At 40.1% G+C, this 18399-nt stretch overlaps 1 protein-coding gene across 2 annotated transcripts; it reads left to right on the forward strand.

Moving 5' to 3' along the window:
* The first annotated feature begins 2276 nt into the window (after positions 1–2276).
* Positions 2277–4379, forward strand: LOC119798495 (somatostatin-2-like). 2 transcript variants are annotated; one of them, XM_038307995.1, is made up of 4 exons: positions 2277–2432; positions 2512–2690; positions 3979–4189; positions 4259–4379. In XM_038307995.1, the coding sequence occupies exons 1-3, from the start codon at positions 2321–2323 to the stop codon at positions 4174–4176; spliced, it is 489 nt and encodes a 162-aa protein (XP_038163923.1). In that variant the 5' UTR covers positions 2277–2320; the 3' UTR covers positions 4177–4189; positions 4259–4379. The 2 variants fall into 2 exon arrangements, with proteins under 2 accessions (XP_038163923.1, XP_038163924.1); XM_038307996.1 differs by having other exon boundaries at positions 4262–4379.
* Positions 4380–18399: the final 14020 nt, after the last annotated feature.

The following is an 18399-nucleotide window of genomic DNA, read 5'->3' on the forward strand; positions in this document are numbered from 1 at the left end:
CAGGATCTTTCATTTAAATCCCATATCAAAGAGGTCTCTAGAATTTCCTTCTTTCATCTGCAGAATATTGCAAAAATGAGAAATATCCTGTCCAGGGGTGATGCTGAGTTCATGCATTTGTTACTTCAAGGCTGGACTATTGTAATTCTTTACTAACAGGAAATCCAAAAACTGTACTCAGAACCCTTCAGCTGATCCAAAATGCTGCAGTCAGAGTTCTGATGAAAATTAAAAAGAGAGATCATATCTCTCCTATCCTGGCTTCTCTTCACTGGCTTCCTGTTAAATCAAGAATAGAATTTAAAATCCTCCTTCTCACATATAAAGCCTTAAATGGCCAAGCTCCATCTGATATCAGAGATCTGATTGTTCCTTATGTTCCTAACAGAGCACTTCGCTCTCAATCTGCAGGTTTACTAGTGGTTCCTAGAATTTCTAAAAATAGATTGGGAGGCAGATCTTTTAGTTATCAGGCTCCTCTACTGTGGAACCAACTACCAGTTTTAGTCCGTGAGGCAGACACCCTGTCTACTTTTAAGGCTAGGGTTAAAACTTTCCTTTTTGATAAAGCTTATAGTTAGAGTGGCTCAGGTTATCCTGAGCTATCTCTATAGTTATGCTGCTATAGGCTTAGACTGCTGGAGGACATAGAGACCCCCATTTCATCATTCTGCTTCATTCCTTCTCTATTCTCCCAATTTGCAGAATTTGTAAATTCAATCTCTAACGTTCTGCTCTCTCTGCTTTTTCTCATAATAGATTCCTCTGGGCTGTTCCTGGTTGGCTGTGACTCCATCCTGGAGAGAAATATCAGCTGTGCTGCTGCCATCAACACCATTGTTTATAGATGTTTGAGATTGGCCTGTCTTTAAGTGTAGTCCTGTTTCTCTGACTGTGACTGGCTGGATGTGCTCTCTTCATCCTCTGACAGGGAGCTGGCTCAGAGCTCGTCTGCCGGGGCCGCCTTTTACAGCTGCTTTTTGTATCTCTGCTTCTGTCTCCTTGAATCCCAGTCGGCCTCAGCAGATGGCCGCTCACACTGAGCCTGGTTCTGCTACAGGTTTCTTCCTGTTAAAAGGGAGTTTTTCCTCTCCACTGTCGCTACAAGAATGCTTAGTGTGAGGGATTGCATTCGAGTCAATGAGTCGATGCAATCAACTGGTTTTCCTTAGATAGAAAACTATGAATCAATTTGACTGGATGATCTGGTTGAACTGTGCTTTGAGTTGACATATGTTGTGAATTGGCGCTACACAAATATACTGCATCGAATTCTGCCTAAGGTTTGGTCGTGCAGTGTGCTTAATCTCAGAGTGAATGGTGTTTCTACATATATCATAGTGGGAGATTTAAGGTCATACCTGATGAGGTTAGACAAAAACAAAATGTATTCTTTGTTGGTCATTGTATGGACAGTATATTTCCTCTGGCTGTCAGCCATCTTCCCTGCTGAAGACACCCTTAGGCTCAATTTAAATACCGCAAATCGGTAAGGACTCTACCCAAAGTGGAGGTGCATCAGGACTGTAATGTGAATGTTTGAAATGTAGTTAGTGAGATCATCTAATTTTCTTTAAAGAACATAAAATTCTATTTGGATCTAAGAGGCCTTCATCACTCCTCCTCTTCAAAGGCATCAATCACTCTGTCTGCAGTGCGTCTGGAATCACACACTGATAGATTTTAGAACCATCCACCATACATAACTTTGCTCAAAGCAGAACATTAAAAGGTCTTGCTGATTTTTTTTAGTTTTTGAGGTTTTTCATAGGTTTTGAATTAAGTTATCCAGTATTTCCTGACCCAATAATAAGCTGTATGAACTTAAGTAAATATTCTTTAAGATGCAAGGACCTCTCTGGGGGCTATTTGATAGTAATCACTGAGGTTGGACTGAGGAACTTTTTTTTCTTCATTTGCTGCAGTGGGATTCCCTGATGTCACATCCACCACGGCTCCCTGCAGCAGAACATTTTAAAGCAGCATAAAGTCATTTTGGATGCTATTGAAGTGTTTGTTCTAACTAAGTGTAGAGTGGGCGCCTCTCTGCTGCTGCCGCTTTGTTTAATGGAGATATCAGTGAGTGCTAATGAAGTCTGCTAATCCCCTGAACGCTCCGTTAATTCCCCCCCTCTCCAGCCGACATTGTGCCGTTGTCTTTGTCGGAGATGAGCGCTGCGGCTGCTGATAGCTTTATTGTTTTATTGTTCAGAAGCCATTTAAAGTCAATGAGGACTAATGGACTTCTGTTTAACTTGGAACTCAGAGTTCCTTCATCACCCTGCAGACTTCCAGCTGCCAATCAACTGTACAGCATCACATGACATGCAGGAGGAGGGGAGCCAGGCCTCATAAGAGCAGCAGCTGTAGGACCAGCAGCACAGAACCAGAGCCAGCTCCAGGACCAGCACCAGACACCAGACCAGAACTCAGTAGGAAATTCTTCTTCCTCTCCTCTTTCACTTTTTCTCCTCCTCTTTGTCTCATCTTCTTCTTCTGATACCTCTGCAGGTATGTATCACGAACGTTGTCCCATCATCCTGGTCCTTGCCGGGCTGGCCATGTTCAGTCTGGGGGTCTCCTGTCAGGCCGATAGAGACCAGGATCTGTACCAGAACCAGGATCTGGACCTGGAGCTTCGTCACCACCGACTGCTGCAGCGAGCCCGCAGTGCCGGGCTCCTTTCACAGGTAAAACTGCCCTCTATCATCACCCTAATCTGCTGTATCCAAAGGATGAGAAACAGGGCCATTTTTAAAAGACCATGGTGGATTAGATGTGCTCTTTCTGGATTAATATAGGAGTAAAAATAAGAAAAGTTGGGTTCATGAGTCCAGTTTCACTAAAGTTTCTTTGTAATCTGTTGAAAAGTGTCTGGTATCTTCACTATATCCAGCTGCTTCAAGATTAGCAGAGTTTGGATCATCACCCTCCGACCAATCAGATTAAGCAAACCAGATAACAGGGATGAGACCTGTGGGGCTTCTTATTTGTTTATTTATTTTAGTGTAAACATCTAACAATAAATTACCTGAGGGCACATAGCTATTTAGATATTTCAAAACTCAGATTTAAACTATTTTTCCTGTCTTAAAGAAGATTAAAACTTCAAGAGAACCAAGAACTGAACCCTGAGGAACTCCAGACTTTCTACTCATAATTTCAATTATAGCTATATTCTATGTGTTTCTAAACTGTTTGAACATAAAATGTTTATTATACATGTAAGTGTTACAGTAATAATGACATTTCCAAATCAAACCAGAGCGTACGAATGCTCTCATTGCTATAAATGTTAATTCTTAAGTTATAGTATTTATATCAATGCAAATCGGCATTGTTTAATGCTTTAAGCCTTTTTCTGTTAATTCATAAAGCAAAAAAAAATTAAAGGTGTCCAGATTTTCTCCCCAGCTTTACTGCAGTACATTTCATTCAAGGAGTTAGTCAGGTTAAAAGGGGGGAGCAGGAATAACTGACTGGGCATTTTTACATCAAATCTATGCAGTTGTGGTCCAGTTGGACATCGATGCTCACAGGTAATATGGATCTGCTAAACCGCTAAAGATAACCGGGGCAGAGGGAATTTGATATGGAGGAGAAGAGAAAGAGTGAGTATGATCTCTAGTGACTGTCATTTATATCAACATCATGTCATGTGCTCCCAGAGTTTTACAGGTCTATTTTATCTAAGGTGCTTAATCTCCTTTGTAATTGTTTAAACTTGTATTTCAAAGCAGCAGCGTGTAATTTTTGGTCTCAGTTTGAGATGGATTTAATTATTTTTAAGATCAATACTTTAGCACTTTATGCGTCCAGATGCTTCTCGGGGTGCTAATCCTGGAAGCTGTGGTGGATAAAAGCACAAAATGCTGCTTTAAAGTTCCTGCCGCTGCTCAGACTGGATCTAATATCTTCCATTAGGATTCTGAGCTCTTGGGTTTCAGGTTATTTTGTTTCTTTGTTCCGTTTTTTCAGGACTGGTCCAAACGGGCAGTTGAGGACCTTCTGGCTCAGATGTCGAGGCCAGAGGTCGATGCCCAGTCGGACGAGCCAAACAGTGTTTCCAGAGTAACAGGCTCCAGACTGAACCTGGAACGGTCCGTTGACACCACTGCACGTGAGCGCAAAGCTGGCTGCAAGAACTTCTACTGGAAAGGCCTAACTTCCTGTTAAAGGAGGAAAACAGGTAGTTGACTTCCTATTAAATCAACATGTCCCCTGAGCTATATTTCTAACTTTGCTTTCTGTGTTCCAGCAGAGGCCCCAACTCCCCATTTCGAAATGACAAATCCCCTGCAGGGGCGACGGAACAGATCATTCAGCAGTCTAATCCACTAATTATTGTATTTGTCCAATAAAGAAAGAGCTCAATCAGTCTGGTGGCTCCGCCTCCTTCAATATGATCAAAGGTTGGCCTAGATTATTGATTACTGATATGGAAAAACAGGAATAAATGTTGCAGCATGGGGAACACTGGGAGCTTTAGAAGTGTTACTGTGTGGAAACAGCAGCAGATTGTGCTGTTTGAACAGAAAGAGTGTCAAGTTTAATTAACCTTTAATGGAGAACGGAGAGAGAGCAAACACTGAGAGAAAGAGCTCAGCTGAATCGACTAAAGATCTGTAAACACTCATAGTCCCTCAGGGGAAATGTTTGATATGTGTGGGGAGGTGGTGGTGGTCTGTGGATTCAGGCATCCATCCCCTGAGAGTCTAGTGCAGAGGTCACAGATTAGCGGACCAGGGTCCTAATCCAGACCCAGTCTAATTTAAAACAACCGAATGTTGTTTACAGTGTCTAACGTCACCTGCGCCGCTTCTCCTGTTATGGTAAAGCCATTCGTAGCGTCCGGCACCAGGCTGCATGTGATCCAAATTATCCAATGAGCTGCTATCAGTCTGAGTTGCTGCTACTTTTAGACACAGCAGGCAAACCTGTGGCTAGCCGGGGAATGGGAAAGAAGGAGAAGATGAGAAAAAGAGAGCAGAGAAAGTGTGGACTGCTGGAAGAACTGTGGTGAACTGGGGAAAGAAAAGGTAAATGCTGCTCAAAGATGACCCTGCACATTTAGAGGATGTTTGGCTCAACCTGCTGCTGTGAAGCTGACTGCAGTTGCGTTCTATAATGCACACATCAATGTGCTCTGGGCGATATCAAGTTCCATTAAAAATCTGTTAAAGAAGTCTGCTGTAAATGTGAGGACGGACAAGGTCGTAGATGTTTGTGATGGATTATGAGGTGATACGGTAGCGGTCATAAAGATAACTTTCTGAATATCAAAGCACCTCTATACGCTGTCTGAGAACCTGCTTCCATTAAATATTGAATTACCTTTGAATTATTGTAACTCGTTCTTTAATTGGATCCTCATCTAAAGGACTTGCTTGGTTTGTGTTTAGAATACTTAATGTTTCTAACGGACCTGGTGACTCATTTTTCTATTGTTAACACAGAACTACAACAGAACTTTCCTGACTAAATCAGGAAATGAAACATTGTGATTGGCTCTAAGGAGGGCAGAGACAAAGGACACAGTTTATTGAGGAAAACCTGCTCTCGACCAGGTTAGATGTGTGGACAATGTTACTATGGTAACAGAAACAGAGGCCGAGTAAACTCTCTTCATGAAACGGGAATAACTTAGAAGTGCTGCCTGCAACTTAGAGTTTTAATTAAACCTGCTTTGTCAAACAAACCCAACTTACTTCTTGTGTGGGGACTTTAATGTGCATGCTGAAAACCCTGAAGACAGAGGTGCAAAACAACTGAGATATACTTTAAAATGTTGGGCTTTAGATGAAGCGAAAGTTCTGAGAAAGATTTATTTGAGAAAATTAAAATCGAAAGCAAAATAAAAAAATTGATAGTTTAAAAAAATAGAGAAACAATAATAATAGTAATAATAATAGGGGAGTGGCGGCCTAGTGGTTAGTACGGTGGCCGGGAGGTGCAAACCAACATTACAAAATCTAAAGAACTTTTACAAGTTCCAAAACAAATTATCATTTCAGGAAACAAATTTACATTTAAAAAAAAATAAAAATAAACAAATAGCATTTTAAGAAAAAAAATAGAAAACATTTGAAACACTTTTACAAGTCCCAAAACAAATTATAATTTCAGGAATTCAACCAGAAAGGGTGGGTACTAACTCCGAGGCTGAACCGGTCTGTTTCTGTTTCCCCTGTGTCGGGAGCGCGCATTGCAGCCAGAGACGCAGATCTGACCATTTTCAAGGCGCTCCTGATCATTTTTCGGGGAAAACAGCTCATATAATCATGTCAACTTTGTAACATTCAGTTTAATCAGTTGCTCTTTTTACAAATTTGTAAAATAAATACATTAACGAGGTCTTCTTACGCTGTTTTGTTTTGTTTTTTTAAACGCCAAGAGAATCAGTATTTCTTCAAATTTTGTCCCTTCAGCCTGACAGAAATAAACGTCAGTCACCAAACATAGATTTCCAACACGTAGTGTATTTTACATTTTTCATTGCTGATATAAGAGGATGGAAACTGGCTGATAGCAGGGCACACAAATTAAGACGTCCTGCGAAGATGAGAGAGTAGAATTTCTGGTTAATCACCTTCTAATGTAAAATATGACAGATTACTGGATTAAGGACATTTCTAGTATAACATATCAAACATATCAATTTTAGAGAAATTAGAAACAGTTGCTCTTTATTTCCCAAAGATATGGGAGGAGGAGAGGAGAGAATGGATGATTCAGTTGGCTGAAATAATCTGTTTCCCTACTGCAACATAACATGGGAAGAAATTAATGTACCTGCATGTCTTAACTGTGTTTATTCCTCTCCTAATCAACAACAAATCCTTCGCATTTGGCCATATTTACTCTTTATTTGCAAAAATTAAAGGAGGGGAACCCTATTGGGATGGGTTAAAAGCAGAGAATTCATTTCGTTGCTCTGAACTTGTGACAGTGGAATGACAATAAAGTTGAATTCTACTCTAATGTTAGAAAACCACAAAATTGCTCTAAAAATATTTTTCTTGATAAAGAAATTATTTAAAGTTCCATTTAAAAACGTGTTCTTCGCTTGGAACGATAATGAAACAAGATTTCCTCTATAAGCTGATCTACGTCCTAAAAAAGAGAGAAAACGGAGGCAAAGAAACTGAAACAATAATCTGCCTTCTTTAACAGAACACAGTTTTTCCGTGTTTTGCAGACACCCTGCAGGTGATGGAGTCATAAGCAGTGAATCCATTTGATTCTCTGATGAGTCAAACACATCTGAGCAACAATTTCATATAAAAACATCTGATCTGAGATAGGTTCGGCTGAGAGAAACATTTTTGTTTTTTAATAAACAAATGTTTGATGGACTTGAATTGTGTTGATTGAACAAATGCCTTTTGAATTTAAAGGGAACTTAAGCCTCCTCCACATGATTTCATCTCAATCTGACATCAATCTTAACCCACTCCTCAGTCCTTCAATTGTCGAATGCTGACGCTTTGCCAGACGACGTGATTGTGCAGAAAATTCATGGGTGAAAATAATGTTTTGTTTTCTAGAAAACTGACATGAAAGCAAACTGCAGGTGTTTTTCTTCCCAAGCTTTTGTGTCAGTAAAATGGATCCACCCTTATTCAGAAGTACAACCAAGAAGAATCAATCTAACTGAGGTCAGAACCAAAGAACCACAGCAATCAGACCATGAATGCTGAATTGGAAGGAATTTTCATAAACTTTATTAATAAAAATAACTGAAAATAAAGGGCTGTTATCCTAAAAAGGTTATTTTAGATTTCCTTTTTCTTTTCTATTGTAAGGAGAAAATATATAACTGCTTATATAAATGGTAGGAAAACACAACCTAAACTGTATTGTTCCTGAACATATTGCTAATTTATAATCACTAAGGTCCTTTTAGTAGCCTGAAAACTGAGAAATAGTTTTTATATTCCTGTATTTTTATCTGTTTCAAGAGGTCACCTGTCAAATCCAGAGAGGTACAAATTGAGCTGAATTTTCTGCATTTGTGAAATGCAGAAAATATTTTTCAGATTAAAGGGAGTAATTAAGTTACCGAAAGTAACTGCTCCAGTAGGGGAAGTACCAGATGTATTGTTAAAGGGGTCATAGAATGCAAAACCGAGTTTCCATTGTCATAGATGAATAACGATAGTTCAGTGGGTGAAATGGACGTACAGAGAAGTTCAAACCCCATCAACCCCTCCTTTCTCTGCAAATTTCACAATTCTAAACTTCCACCATAAAACGGGTGAATCCAAACAAAGCACTAAATTGACGTCAGTTCTGGGATGTTGTCTTATTTGGTTCTGTACTTTTGTCACACCCCTAAATTGCCCACTGATTCACTGGCCAAAGAACATGAATAGAGGTAGATGTAAGATGCCAGTTTAGCTGTTTAGCCTACAGTTGGGTTTCCTTCTACAAGAATCACAAAGCAGGCAGTTTCTCTATTGAAAATGAGCCAGTACCACGGGCGTAAATGCAGAGTTCCAGGCTGCATGGAGAAATGGGTAATGAAGAAGACTGAAAACGCGGGTCAGGTTCGGTCATTCCATTCCCCGCTGGTTTTCTGACCCCCCTCCGTCGGGGTTCCCGGACCAGCCCAGCTCACGCTCGGTTCAAATGCCCGGTGTGTTTCGACTACATGCTGAACTTTATTCAACCACAATCCCGGACGTTTTTGAAATTCCCCCGGACATGTCCGGGACACCAACCAATCAGCGCACAGCTCATCTACTTATTCATGAGCATACCATAAAAGAAAGAACCTGTTGTTTTATTCCAGGGCTTATAACCAGGCTTGCATCAGGGCGCATAGAACAGCAAATATGCCATTTTTAGCCAAACCAATGTTACACACTCTATTCAGAGACCTTAATGACTAACACCAAATATCCTATAGAATCATTCTATGACCCCTTTAAGCTTATGAAGATTCTCAGTCATCCAGGTCATAGTCATTCCGTAAAAGTTTAAAAAACAATCCACTAGACTTGGTTTGCAAGATTTAAATAAATTGAACATTATTGATCTCACATTGGAGAAATTTGTCTCTGCATTTAACCCACCCCCTTGGGGAGCAGTGGGCTGCCATTGTGCAGCACCCAGGGAGCCGTGTGGGGTTAAGGGTCTTGCTCAGGGACCCAGAGTGGCAGTCTGGGTGTGGGGGATCAAACTCCCAATCTCAGGATTCAAAGCCCTATCCCCTAACCACTAGGCCACCACTTGGCCACCATTGGAAGACGTTTCGCTACAGTACGTCTCAAGACAGCTTCCTGGAGAGGTAGCGAAACATCTTCAAATCTTGGAAACCTAGTCCAGTGGATTGTTTTTTAAACTTTTACGGAATCACCCCTTTAAGTAAATTGACACAAATCCAACACACCTACATAAAGTAGCATACCTTCTCAGTATGCTACCATATTCCCCAGAGTCCTGCTAACGACTCAAATATTTGGTTTAGGGGCGTTAAAGAAGAGACACATCTAAAAGGTGCAGTCCCCAAGGACTGGAACCGAGGAAACCTGATCTATGTTTTTGATTGCTTGAAATTTACTGGTCAAGTCAGAGGCCAGTTTGCTACATTAAAGAACCCTATTAGTTTCTAGTTGTATGGCATTTAATCCAAAGTATAGTCGGACTATTTCATCTTCTGTCGTTCCATACAATACTCTGCTGGAATTTCTCCCATCAATGATAGAAATATGAAAAAAAAACTTTGAAAACTAATTAAAATATGACTTACTTTTTTAACCATGTTCACCTACCAACTTATGATTTTTAAAGAAATTGATTTAACGGTATTCCAAAAGTAAACATCCCCCTTGTTTTGCCTATTATATGAAATATCTGGCCAAAATGTGATAAGATTACCCTTCTTAGAGGCCAGAGTCAAACCCCCAACTTCCACACCTTTTTTTGTACACCAAGTGACCTGACTTACATGTCATCAAACCAGCAGCAGCAAAGCATCCCTAATCCTTCACACTTCGACCCCTAAGCTTTGTGTATGCTAAATATATCCTCCGTTCTAGTGTACAAATAAGTAATCTGTCAAAAAAAATTATTAAAGCAATTTGGGCCTTACATTGTCTCAACCAAACCTCTGTCTCTCCTTCATGTGTCCAGAAAAACACAGGCTTCCTGATTCTCTGCTCTTCCTATCTTGGTGTTTGGATAGAACTCATCTTTCACATAAACAGCAACAAGAACCTGCTGGGCCCTCAGACGGAAAAAAATATTATCATTAAATAGTTAATTGAATTGGTTTATTGAATTGAATATCATTTCATATCAGCCTGCATTTCAAGGAATTCAGATTTTTTTCAACAAAAAAAAAAAAAATATATAACCCCTGTTTAATGTCTTGAATTTGATTTATTGCACGTTTAGCTTTCCAAACCTTCTTCAGTCCAAATGGTTCTGCTTGTCTGACATGTTTTAATCGAGTACAAAAGATTGCGGCTGTTTTTTAGTAACTCATCTCCAGCCGGATCCTACAGTCCTACACTGATGCAGCAGTTGTTCCCAAACATTTCAGCCTGTGAACCCCCCCACAAACAATACTTGAACTTTATTGATCTCACATTTGCATTCAGCCCATCCCCTTGAGAAGCAGTGGGCTGCCACTGTGCGGTGCCTGAGGGTTAAAGGAATAGTACACTCAAAACATGATTAGCCTTCATTTTCTACTCACCCCCATGCTGAACAACACTCTGGAGTACTTTTTTGATATCTCAAATGCATCTGGAGATCTGGGAGGCTTCTTGCTGTCTGCTGACATTCAAATAATGGAGGTCTATGGTGACCGAGACAGAAAGGTCCATAAAAGTCCACAAAAAACGTGTCAATATTCCTCCATACTGCTTGCCCAATGTATCCCAAGTGTCCTGAGTGGGTAGCATCCAGAATTTACTCGAAACGAAGTCATTTAGAATGTTTTTAGAGCATAAACAGTAGTGTATAGGATTTCCTGAAAGCGCGCACATGCGCGTTCACGACGCTACGGAAGCCGGCAGACCAAACCAGATGAAAGTGCGCATTCAGCGTCTGCTCTTCCAAAAATGCAAGCGTAGAAGAAGAAATGTGCCGTTTACCTGTGCAAAGAAAGAAACAACGAAAGAAAAATGTCTGAGGACTTCAGTGTTGAGGAAGAGCATGAGTTCTTTGCCGAGCTGAATGCGCTGGTTTGGTCTGCCGGCTTCCGTAGCGTCGTGATCGCGCTTGTGCGCGCTTTCAGGAAATCCTATACACTACTGTTTATGCTCTAAAAACATTCTAAATGACTTCGTTTCGAGTAAATTCTGGATGCTACCCACTCAGGACACTTGGAATACATTGGACGAGCAGTATGGAGGAATATTGACACGTTTTTTGTGGACTTTTATGGACCTTTCTGCCTCGGGCACCATAGACCTCCATTATTTGAATGTCAGCAGACAGGAAGAAGCCTCCCAGATCTCCAGATGCATTTGAGATATCAAAAAAGTACTCCAGAGTGTTGTTCAGCATGGGGGTGAGTAGAAAATGAAGGCTAATCATGTTTTGGGTGTACTATTCCTTTAAGGTTCTGGCTCAGGAATCCACAGTGGAGCTCGTGGGATTTGAACCTGGTACTTGCAACATTCTCGGAGCACAAGCGCACTAACTCACTAACTAGTAATGTCAGAAGTGGGATTTGAACCCACGCCTCCAGGGGAGAAAGCTCGGCCATCCTGACATAATAGCGCCAGAGGCTGGTGATATTAAATTACTCCTAATCATCATTTGAATAAAGAAGTAAATGTCAAATATTTTCTGAATAATATTTATTTATTTATTTGTTTAGAATTTTGATTTTATTTTTCATTATTTAATTGGAAATTTCTGTACCTTTTATAGTTTCATCGTATACTGAATATTTAAATTATGTGTTAGAAAAATTAATGATTGCATTTTTTTAATAATATTTAATTATCTAATATAGAATTTCACATTTATTTCTAATTATTTAATTGGCTATTCTTTTATTTTGCATTTTGCAATTTCATGGTGGGATATATTATATATTTAAATCATATATCATATAATTAAATATATTTATTTTTAAGTATTTTTAATATTCAGTTTGCAATTTGAAATACATTTGTAATCATTTAATAGGACATTGAATGATTGTGTATTTTATAATTTAATATTATATCATATATTTAAATCACGTTTTAGACAAATTATTATAACATCTAATTATTTCACAGTACATTCATAGTTACATATTTCAAGATATAATTTTGACCAACCCTACACCACAGCGCAATAATTGTGAAAACTGTTTCCAGAAGGTAAATTATGGAGATCTCGAGAAATGATTGGCTCCAGAGGAGATGCGGTGCCGAGATTGATTGGATGAATCTTGAACAGGGGGTATTGCAGGTGGTCCAGGTGAGGCTGATAAGAGTCTGCATGATTAACTTTTCGCTTAAGCTTCGTATGTTTGTTTATATAATCAAATTAATTTATTTGCTCGCTTAATAGACTTTTGGTGTAGTGAGGACTCATAAGTTACCAAGGAAATGGGAAAATTGTTATTGTTATGGACTATAGGGATGTGAAGGGGTGCAAGTAAATAAGGCGACATTCACACAGCAGCCTGAAGTTACCCATATCTGAGACCCATGTCTGATTTCTTTGCCTATGCGACCTTTATCTGATCTATTTAATGTCAGTCTGAACAACACAGATGCGATTTTTTATCCAGTGCGACTTAGAACACTTGGCTATGTAGTTCTGAATCCGATACGAATCTGATCTTTTCAAATGCGACCTCTGTCTGAACGGCCAGGTCACATTCATCCGACCTGAACACCACTAATACTCAACAAAGGTCCCTATTCTGCATCTTGCTTTGCAGAGGCTGAGAGAAAAACAACAACTATGGTGGAGGATAATGCACAGAGCTTTCTTTATTTTCAATTATTATTGTGTTGTTAATAAACTGCCTGAGGTTGTGACATCATTGCATCCTCTACTGCGAATACAGAACAGTCACGTTGTATGAATACAGTTCATACAGGAGCTCATATATAAGTCCAATACATTTGGAAATATGAACAATCCCGCAAAAAGATGATTACACATACAAATCGGAGTTTGATCTTTAAGTCCTGCAGTGTTAGATTAGCCTGTTTCATTACTTCATACGCCTTTTCAGACTCAATAGCTAATATATACATATAAGGTAAATATATGTATCATTAAGGGTATACAAAAATAAAAAATGCACATGCACAATCCTGTACCCACTCCAGAGAGGGAATGCTTTTTAAATGCATGCAAGGGCATGCATCGCTTTATCAAGCTTATTTTCCAAAAGAAGATTTGCAATTTTTGCACTGCCTCAGACTCACCACTGTGTTATGCAAAAAATGCCTGCCCTCTCACACACTGATGAGAAAATGGATTGAAATATGAATGAAAAGGGAGCTTTTAAACATATTTTTAGTATTTTCATATTTCTTAAGCATGGATGCAATAAAATTGGGAGTTTTGGTGGACAGATAAATGCAGAGAATTACCTCCCCTGTCGCAGGAAGGCGTGTCGCCCCTAAACTCAGGAATTATATAGAATGGTGTTGTTAGCAAAAGCGGGAAATGCCATCCACTGAGCAGAGAATGTATTCCTCGGACAATAACTGTAGCACATCGACTAAAACACCTCTCCATACAAGTAAAAATCAAATTCATTTGAAATTATCTCTCCATCAAAACTCTTCGTTTTAGGGCGTCCATTTCTGGCCAGTGCAGCATATAAGGGGGGTGTTGGTCTGATAGGTTAGAGCTGTGTGCTCGTGCTCTGAAAAGGTTGCAAGTACCCAGTTCGATCCCCACAGCCACCACTCTGGGTCCCTGAGCAAGGCCCTTAACTCCACACTGCTCCCCGGGCGCCAAACAATGGCAGCCCACTGCTCCCCATATCAATCCGTTTTCTCATCAGTGTGTGAGAGGGGAGGTCATTCTCGGCCGGCAGGTATTTGTCGGCATAGGGTTAGGTTAAAATGGGAATAATATCACCAGAACGACTGGCAATTAGGAGGACCACTTATTTTGATAATCCACCCGGGAAAAGAACATCCTCCACTATACCTTTAATTGAAGTTAATGTTTGGTTGTGTTAAATGTTTAAGTTTACTGAAATGTACGATGAAATATATTAATTTATTCATTCATTAAAAAAACACAAGCAGCTCCGCGGTATGAAAGGGAGTTCTTATCTGACAGCGTTGTGAAATGGATCGCTCTTAGCCCATATGGGCTCTTTTTTCTTCATGGGTTATATTACATGAGAAGTCAGGATTGTCTCTGAGACATGACAGCTCTGAGTTAGCGTCTTACAGTCTGCTCTCAGGGTGAACTTTCTTGGATATCCAGATCTAGATATTTTAATAGATCTGGTCATTCACTTTTACACTATTCTCTATACAGGCAGATAACCCGATTCTAGAAAGACATTTTTTAATTGATGAGTTGCTCCATAAAGGTCTAAGACAGGTCTTTAACTCTCTCTGGTGTTTCCTCTCATTTCACCAGCCAGGAGCAACGGGAATAAATGTCTGTTTAAACATTACACACCTTCTAAATGTTGTTGTGATGATCTGATCATGTTGAAAAGAAGGGATAAACATATGTGGGAATAGAAAATGTAAATCTATTATTTAATACGATCTTCAGTTATGTTTGTTGTTCGTTTTATTTTTTTTGTATTGTTTAAATTGATATTTAAAGAGTGATGTGTCCAAATGTGTTTTAAAAACTCAGGCTGCAGTAGGGAGTGCTCATTTTTTCACATTTCCAACTCTGATGGACATTTCTGGGATTATTCCTCTGAGCCACCCTGAGGGAGTCAAACCAAACAATGAGGCAAGGTACTAAACAGATGGTGGAGTATATCACGTTTTTAGAGGATTTATGTATTTTTAATCAAACTCCACAACTTCAATTCTTGTAAATGTCATAAATTCTTAAAGGTCTGGCCACAAAAGTACAATTGTTAAGATGTGCTCTTTGTCATGTATCCTTAAATGATCTTTATGCTCTATCCCCAAGGAGGTTAAAACTAACGTGTCCTTCAGAAACAAGTGGTTTCAGAACTATAACATTTATTCAGGTCTGTATTTAGGTAAGCAAGATGTTCATTAATCTAGAGGAAAACATCAGGATGAGGAAGTAGCGTTGCACCAATTGATCAACTGGACTCGATTATCTACATTTTAAAAGATTGGTGGTCAGCCGGAGTGAGATGAGTTATCTGTTGTTATTTTCTGCCTGTTTAACTTTAAATAAACTTTAAATTTGTCAATGTTTGATAAAGTTCAGACCCAAATGCAGAAAACCGAACAGAGAGACCAGGGAAGAGGTTTAACAGGTTTTATTGAAGAGGTTAAACAGGGGGAGAAGTGTTGCTCTGAACACTGCTCGACCGGAACTGAAAAGTGAGGGGAAGACACAGCGGTTAGTTCAGGCTCAGTGGGGAATTTGACTCGTTAACTTGGAGAAGAGTTTTTGGTTGCCGACTCGTGTTTCCAGAGAAGTTGTTGAATCCTTGACTCCAGTCTGTGTGGCGTGGTTCCAGTGTTTGTCTGATTCGGTGGAGGGCGGAACAGGGTTTACCCAGGATGCGGTTGTTAGTTGGTGAACGGAGAAACTGACTGCCACTCAGATTTCCTGCGATACTTGAACGGGTCGTAGTGGAGAATAATTCCTTTCTCAGTTTGAAGCTCAGTTGATCCTTCCAGGGAGAGAAGGGCCGAAAAATCCAGTTTGCAGGATGACTTCCTGCAGAGACAAAAAAATAAAGTAAAACTCAGGTTGACAAAAACTCAGATTGACCCAGCAAAACTCAGCTTGGCTAGAGTACCCAAAACTGGCAAACACTCTGGCGTTAAGGTAGTGGCAATCAGCAGCTTAAAGGAATAGTACACCCAAAACGTGATTAGCCTTCATTTTCTACTCAACCCCATGCTGAACAACACTCTGGAGTACTTTTTTGATATCTCAAATGCATCTGGAGATCTGGGAGGCTTCTTGCTGCCTGCTGACATTCAAATAATGGAGGTCTATGGTGACCGAGACAGAAAGGTCCATAAAAGCCCACAAAAAACGTGTCAATATTCCTCCATACTGCTCGTCCAATGTATCCCAAGTGTCCTGAGTGGGTAGCATCCAGAATTTACTCGAAACGAAGTCATTTAGAATGTTTTTAGAGCATAAACAGTAGTGTATAGGATTTCCTGAAAGCGCGCACATGCGCGATCACGACGCTACGGAAGCCGGCAGACCAAACCAGATGAAAGTGCGCATTCAGCGTCTGCTCTTCCAAAAATGCAAGCGTAGAAGAAGAAATGTGCCGTTTACCTGTGCAAAGAAAGAAACAACGAAAGAAAAATGTCTGAGGACTTCAGTGTTGAGGAAGAGCATGAGTTCTTTGCCGAGCTGAATGCGCTGGTTTGGTCTGCCGGCTTCCGTAGCGTCGTGATCGCGCATGTGCGCGCTTTCAGGAAATCCTATACACTACTGTTTATGCTCTAAAAACATTCTAAATGACTTCGTTTCGAGTAAATTCTGGATGCTACCCACTCAGGACACTTGGAATACATTGGACGAGCAGTATGGAGGAATATTGACACGTTTTTTGTGGACTTTTATGGACCTTTCTGCCTCGGGCGCCACAGACCTCCATTATTTGAATGTCAGCAGACAGCAAGAAGCCTCCCAAATCTCCAGATGCATTTGAGATATCAAAAAAGTACTCCAGAGTGTTGTTCAGCATGGGGGTGAGTAGAAAATGAAGGCTAATCATGTTTTGGGTGTACTATTCCTTTAAGAACGTTGAAACCATCAGCAGGTGTGTGAGGAGGCGGACCAGAACCAGGCGCCTCCTGGTGGACGAAGGGAGACAAACACAGAAACACAAACACAAAGACAGGAGTCCTGACAAAATTTATATTTGATTGCAGTTATTTAAGAAGTTTTATTGTTTCACTGGTATTATTCAATCTCTTTCAGTAAAATTGGATTGAAACATTGAAGGAATCTTGTGATCTTGCAACTGGCACTGTGTGTTTTTTTAAATTGTAATCTGTATGTAAGGCTTTTAGAAATCAGTTAATGGCCAGAAAACTGTAATCTGTAGACCCCAACCTAAAAGAGAGGCTAAACCTATTTGGTTTGGGACAAACTCAACCAAAAGACTCGTTACATTTACAACCAGCTGAATAAACACATCATTAAAATTCAGCACCTAAATTCATACCAACAAATTCAGCAGACCACTGAGCAAGTGCAGCCCATAATGATCAGATCTGTTTAAGAGACTTTGAGGCTTAGTTCAACCAGATTCTGATTATTATTGATTCTGCCCATCTTCCTCCTGGATGCAGACAGTTTGTGCAGCAGATGTCAGGCATGGGTTCAGCGTAAGACAATTCATGGTTTCCCAATGGAAGGAGCTTCGTAACAAGATAAGAAACCAGACTGATCCGATACGGACAGCAGCATCCGCAGATGAAACCGAAGCGAGGATGGGAAGAAATTAGTTGTGATAAATGAGCAGGAAGTGACTCTACGGCTGCTACAGCTGAAAGTGGAAGAAATTGGATATAATTGAAAGCTGAATAAACTGTTATGAATGAGAGAGAGTGTGTGTGTGTGTGTTGGGGGGGGGGGGGGGGGGGTTATCTCACTCTGTTAGGTGCTTCCTTTGTTAAAATGTCCCTTTGTTTCCAAGGTGACAAACTGACAGGTGCCTTCAGCTCCACATCAGCTACTATCATCACCTTCGTTACAGGAGCAGAACAGGAGGGGACAGTACCATTTTGGGTCGAGCCTAAGACCTGATGCCAATTTTACAGATGAATTCAATCAGAAAAACTACTTCACCAGTAAATTAATTTGACTCCTGTAGAAATAAAGAAAATGACAGGAGAAAAGGGAAGAACTATCACGAATTTAAACATAGACATTTCATTTACCTGCTGCCAAACCATCAGCAGTCTCTCAGAATGTCTCACTGACACTTTGGCATGTATAAAACACACAAACTGTTAATTTCAATTGATAAACTGCAAAGCACACTCTGCGCTATAACTTATGTAGGGAAATATCAGCACTTAGGAGGTAATCTAGACATACCTATGCATCTACATGAAAACTACAGCCAGGGAGGGCGACTCTGATTCACAAACAGCAGTGCTTTTTGGGATCCACATCTTCTCATGACTTTATGAGCTGGAGTCATCCATTCAGGAGTTACACAGATTCATCTCATTCAGCTCTTTCTGGCGGACTTCCAGGTGCTATCTGGTCAGATGGGCCATGTACATTCATAATTTCAATTCACAACACATGTAACTGTAG

This window comes from Cyprinodon tularosa, unplaced genomic scaffold (assembly GCF_016077235.1).
Source record: "Cyprinodon tularosa strain WSP-4 unplaced genomic scaffold, ASM1607723v1 ctg627, whole genome shotgun sequence".
In the NCBI taxonomy this organism is placed as follows: domain Eukaryota; kingdom Metazoa; phylum Chordata; class Actinopteri; order Cyprinodontiformes; family Cyprinodontidae; genus Cyprinodon; species Cyprinodon tularosa.

Excerpts from the sequence above, each read along its gene's own strand:
- LOC119798495 (XM_038307995.1), top strand. The coding sequence starts at position 2,321 with ATGACATGCAGGAGGAGGGGAGCCAGGCCTCATAAGAGCAGCAGCTGT. Across the intron at positions 2,433-2,511 it reads AGACACCAGACCAGAACTCA|GTATGTATCACGAACGTTGT; the intron begins GTAGGAAATTCT and ends ATACCTCTGCAG. Across the intron at positions 2,691-3,978 it reads GTGCCGGGCTCCTTTCACAG|GACTGGTCCAAACGGGCAGT; the intron begins GTAAAACTGCCC and ends CCGTTTTTTCAG.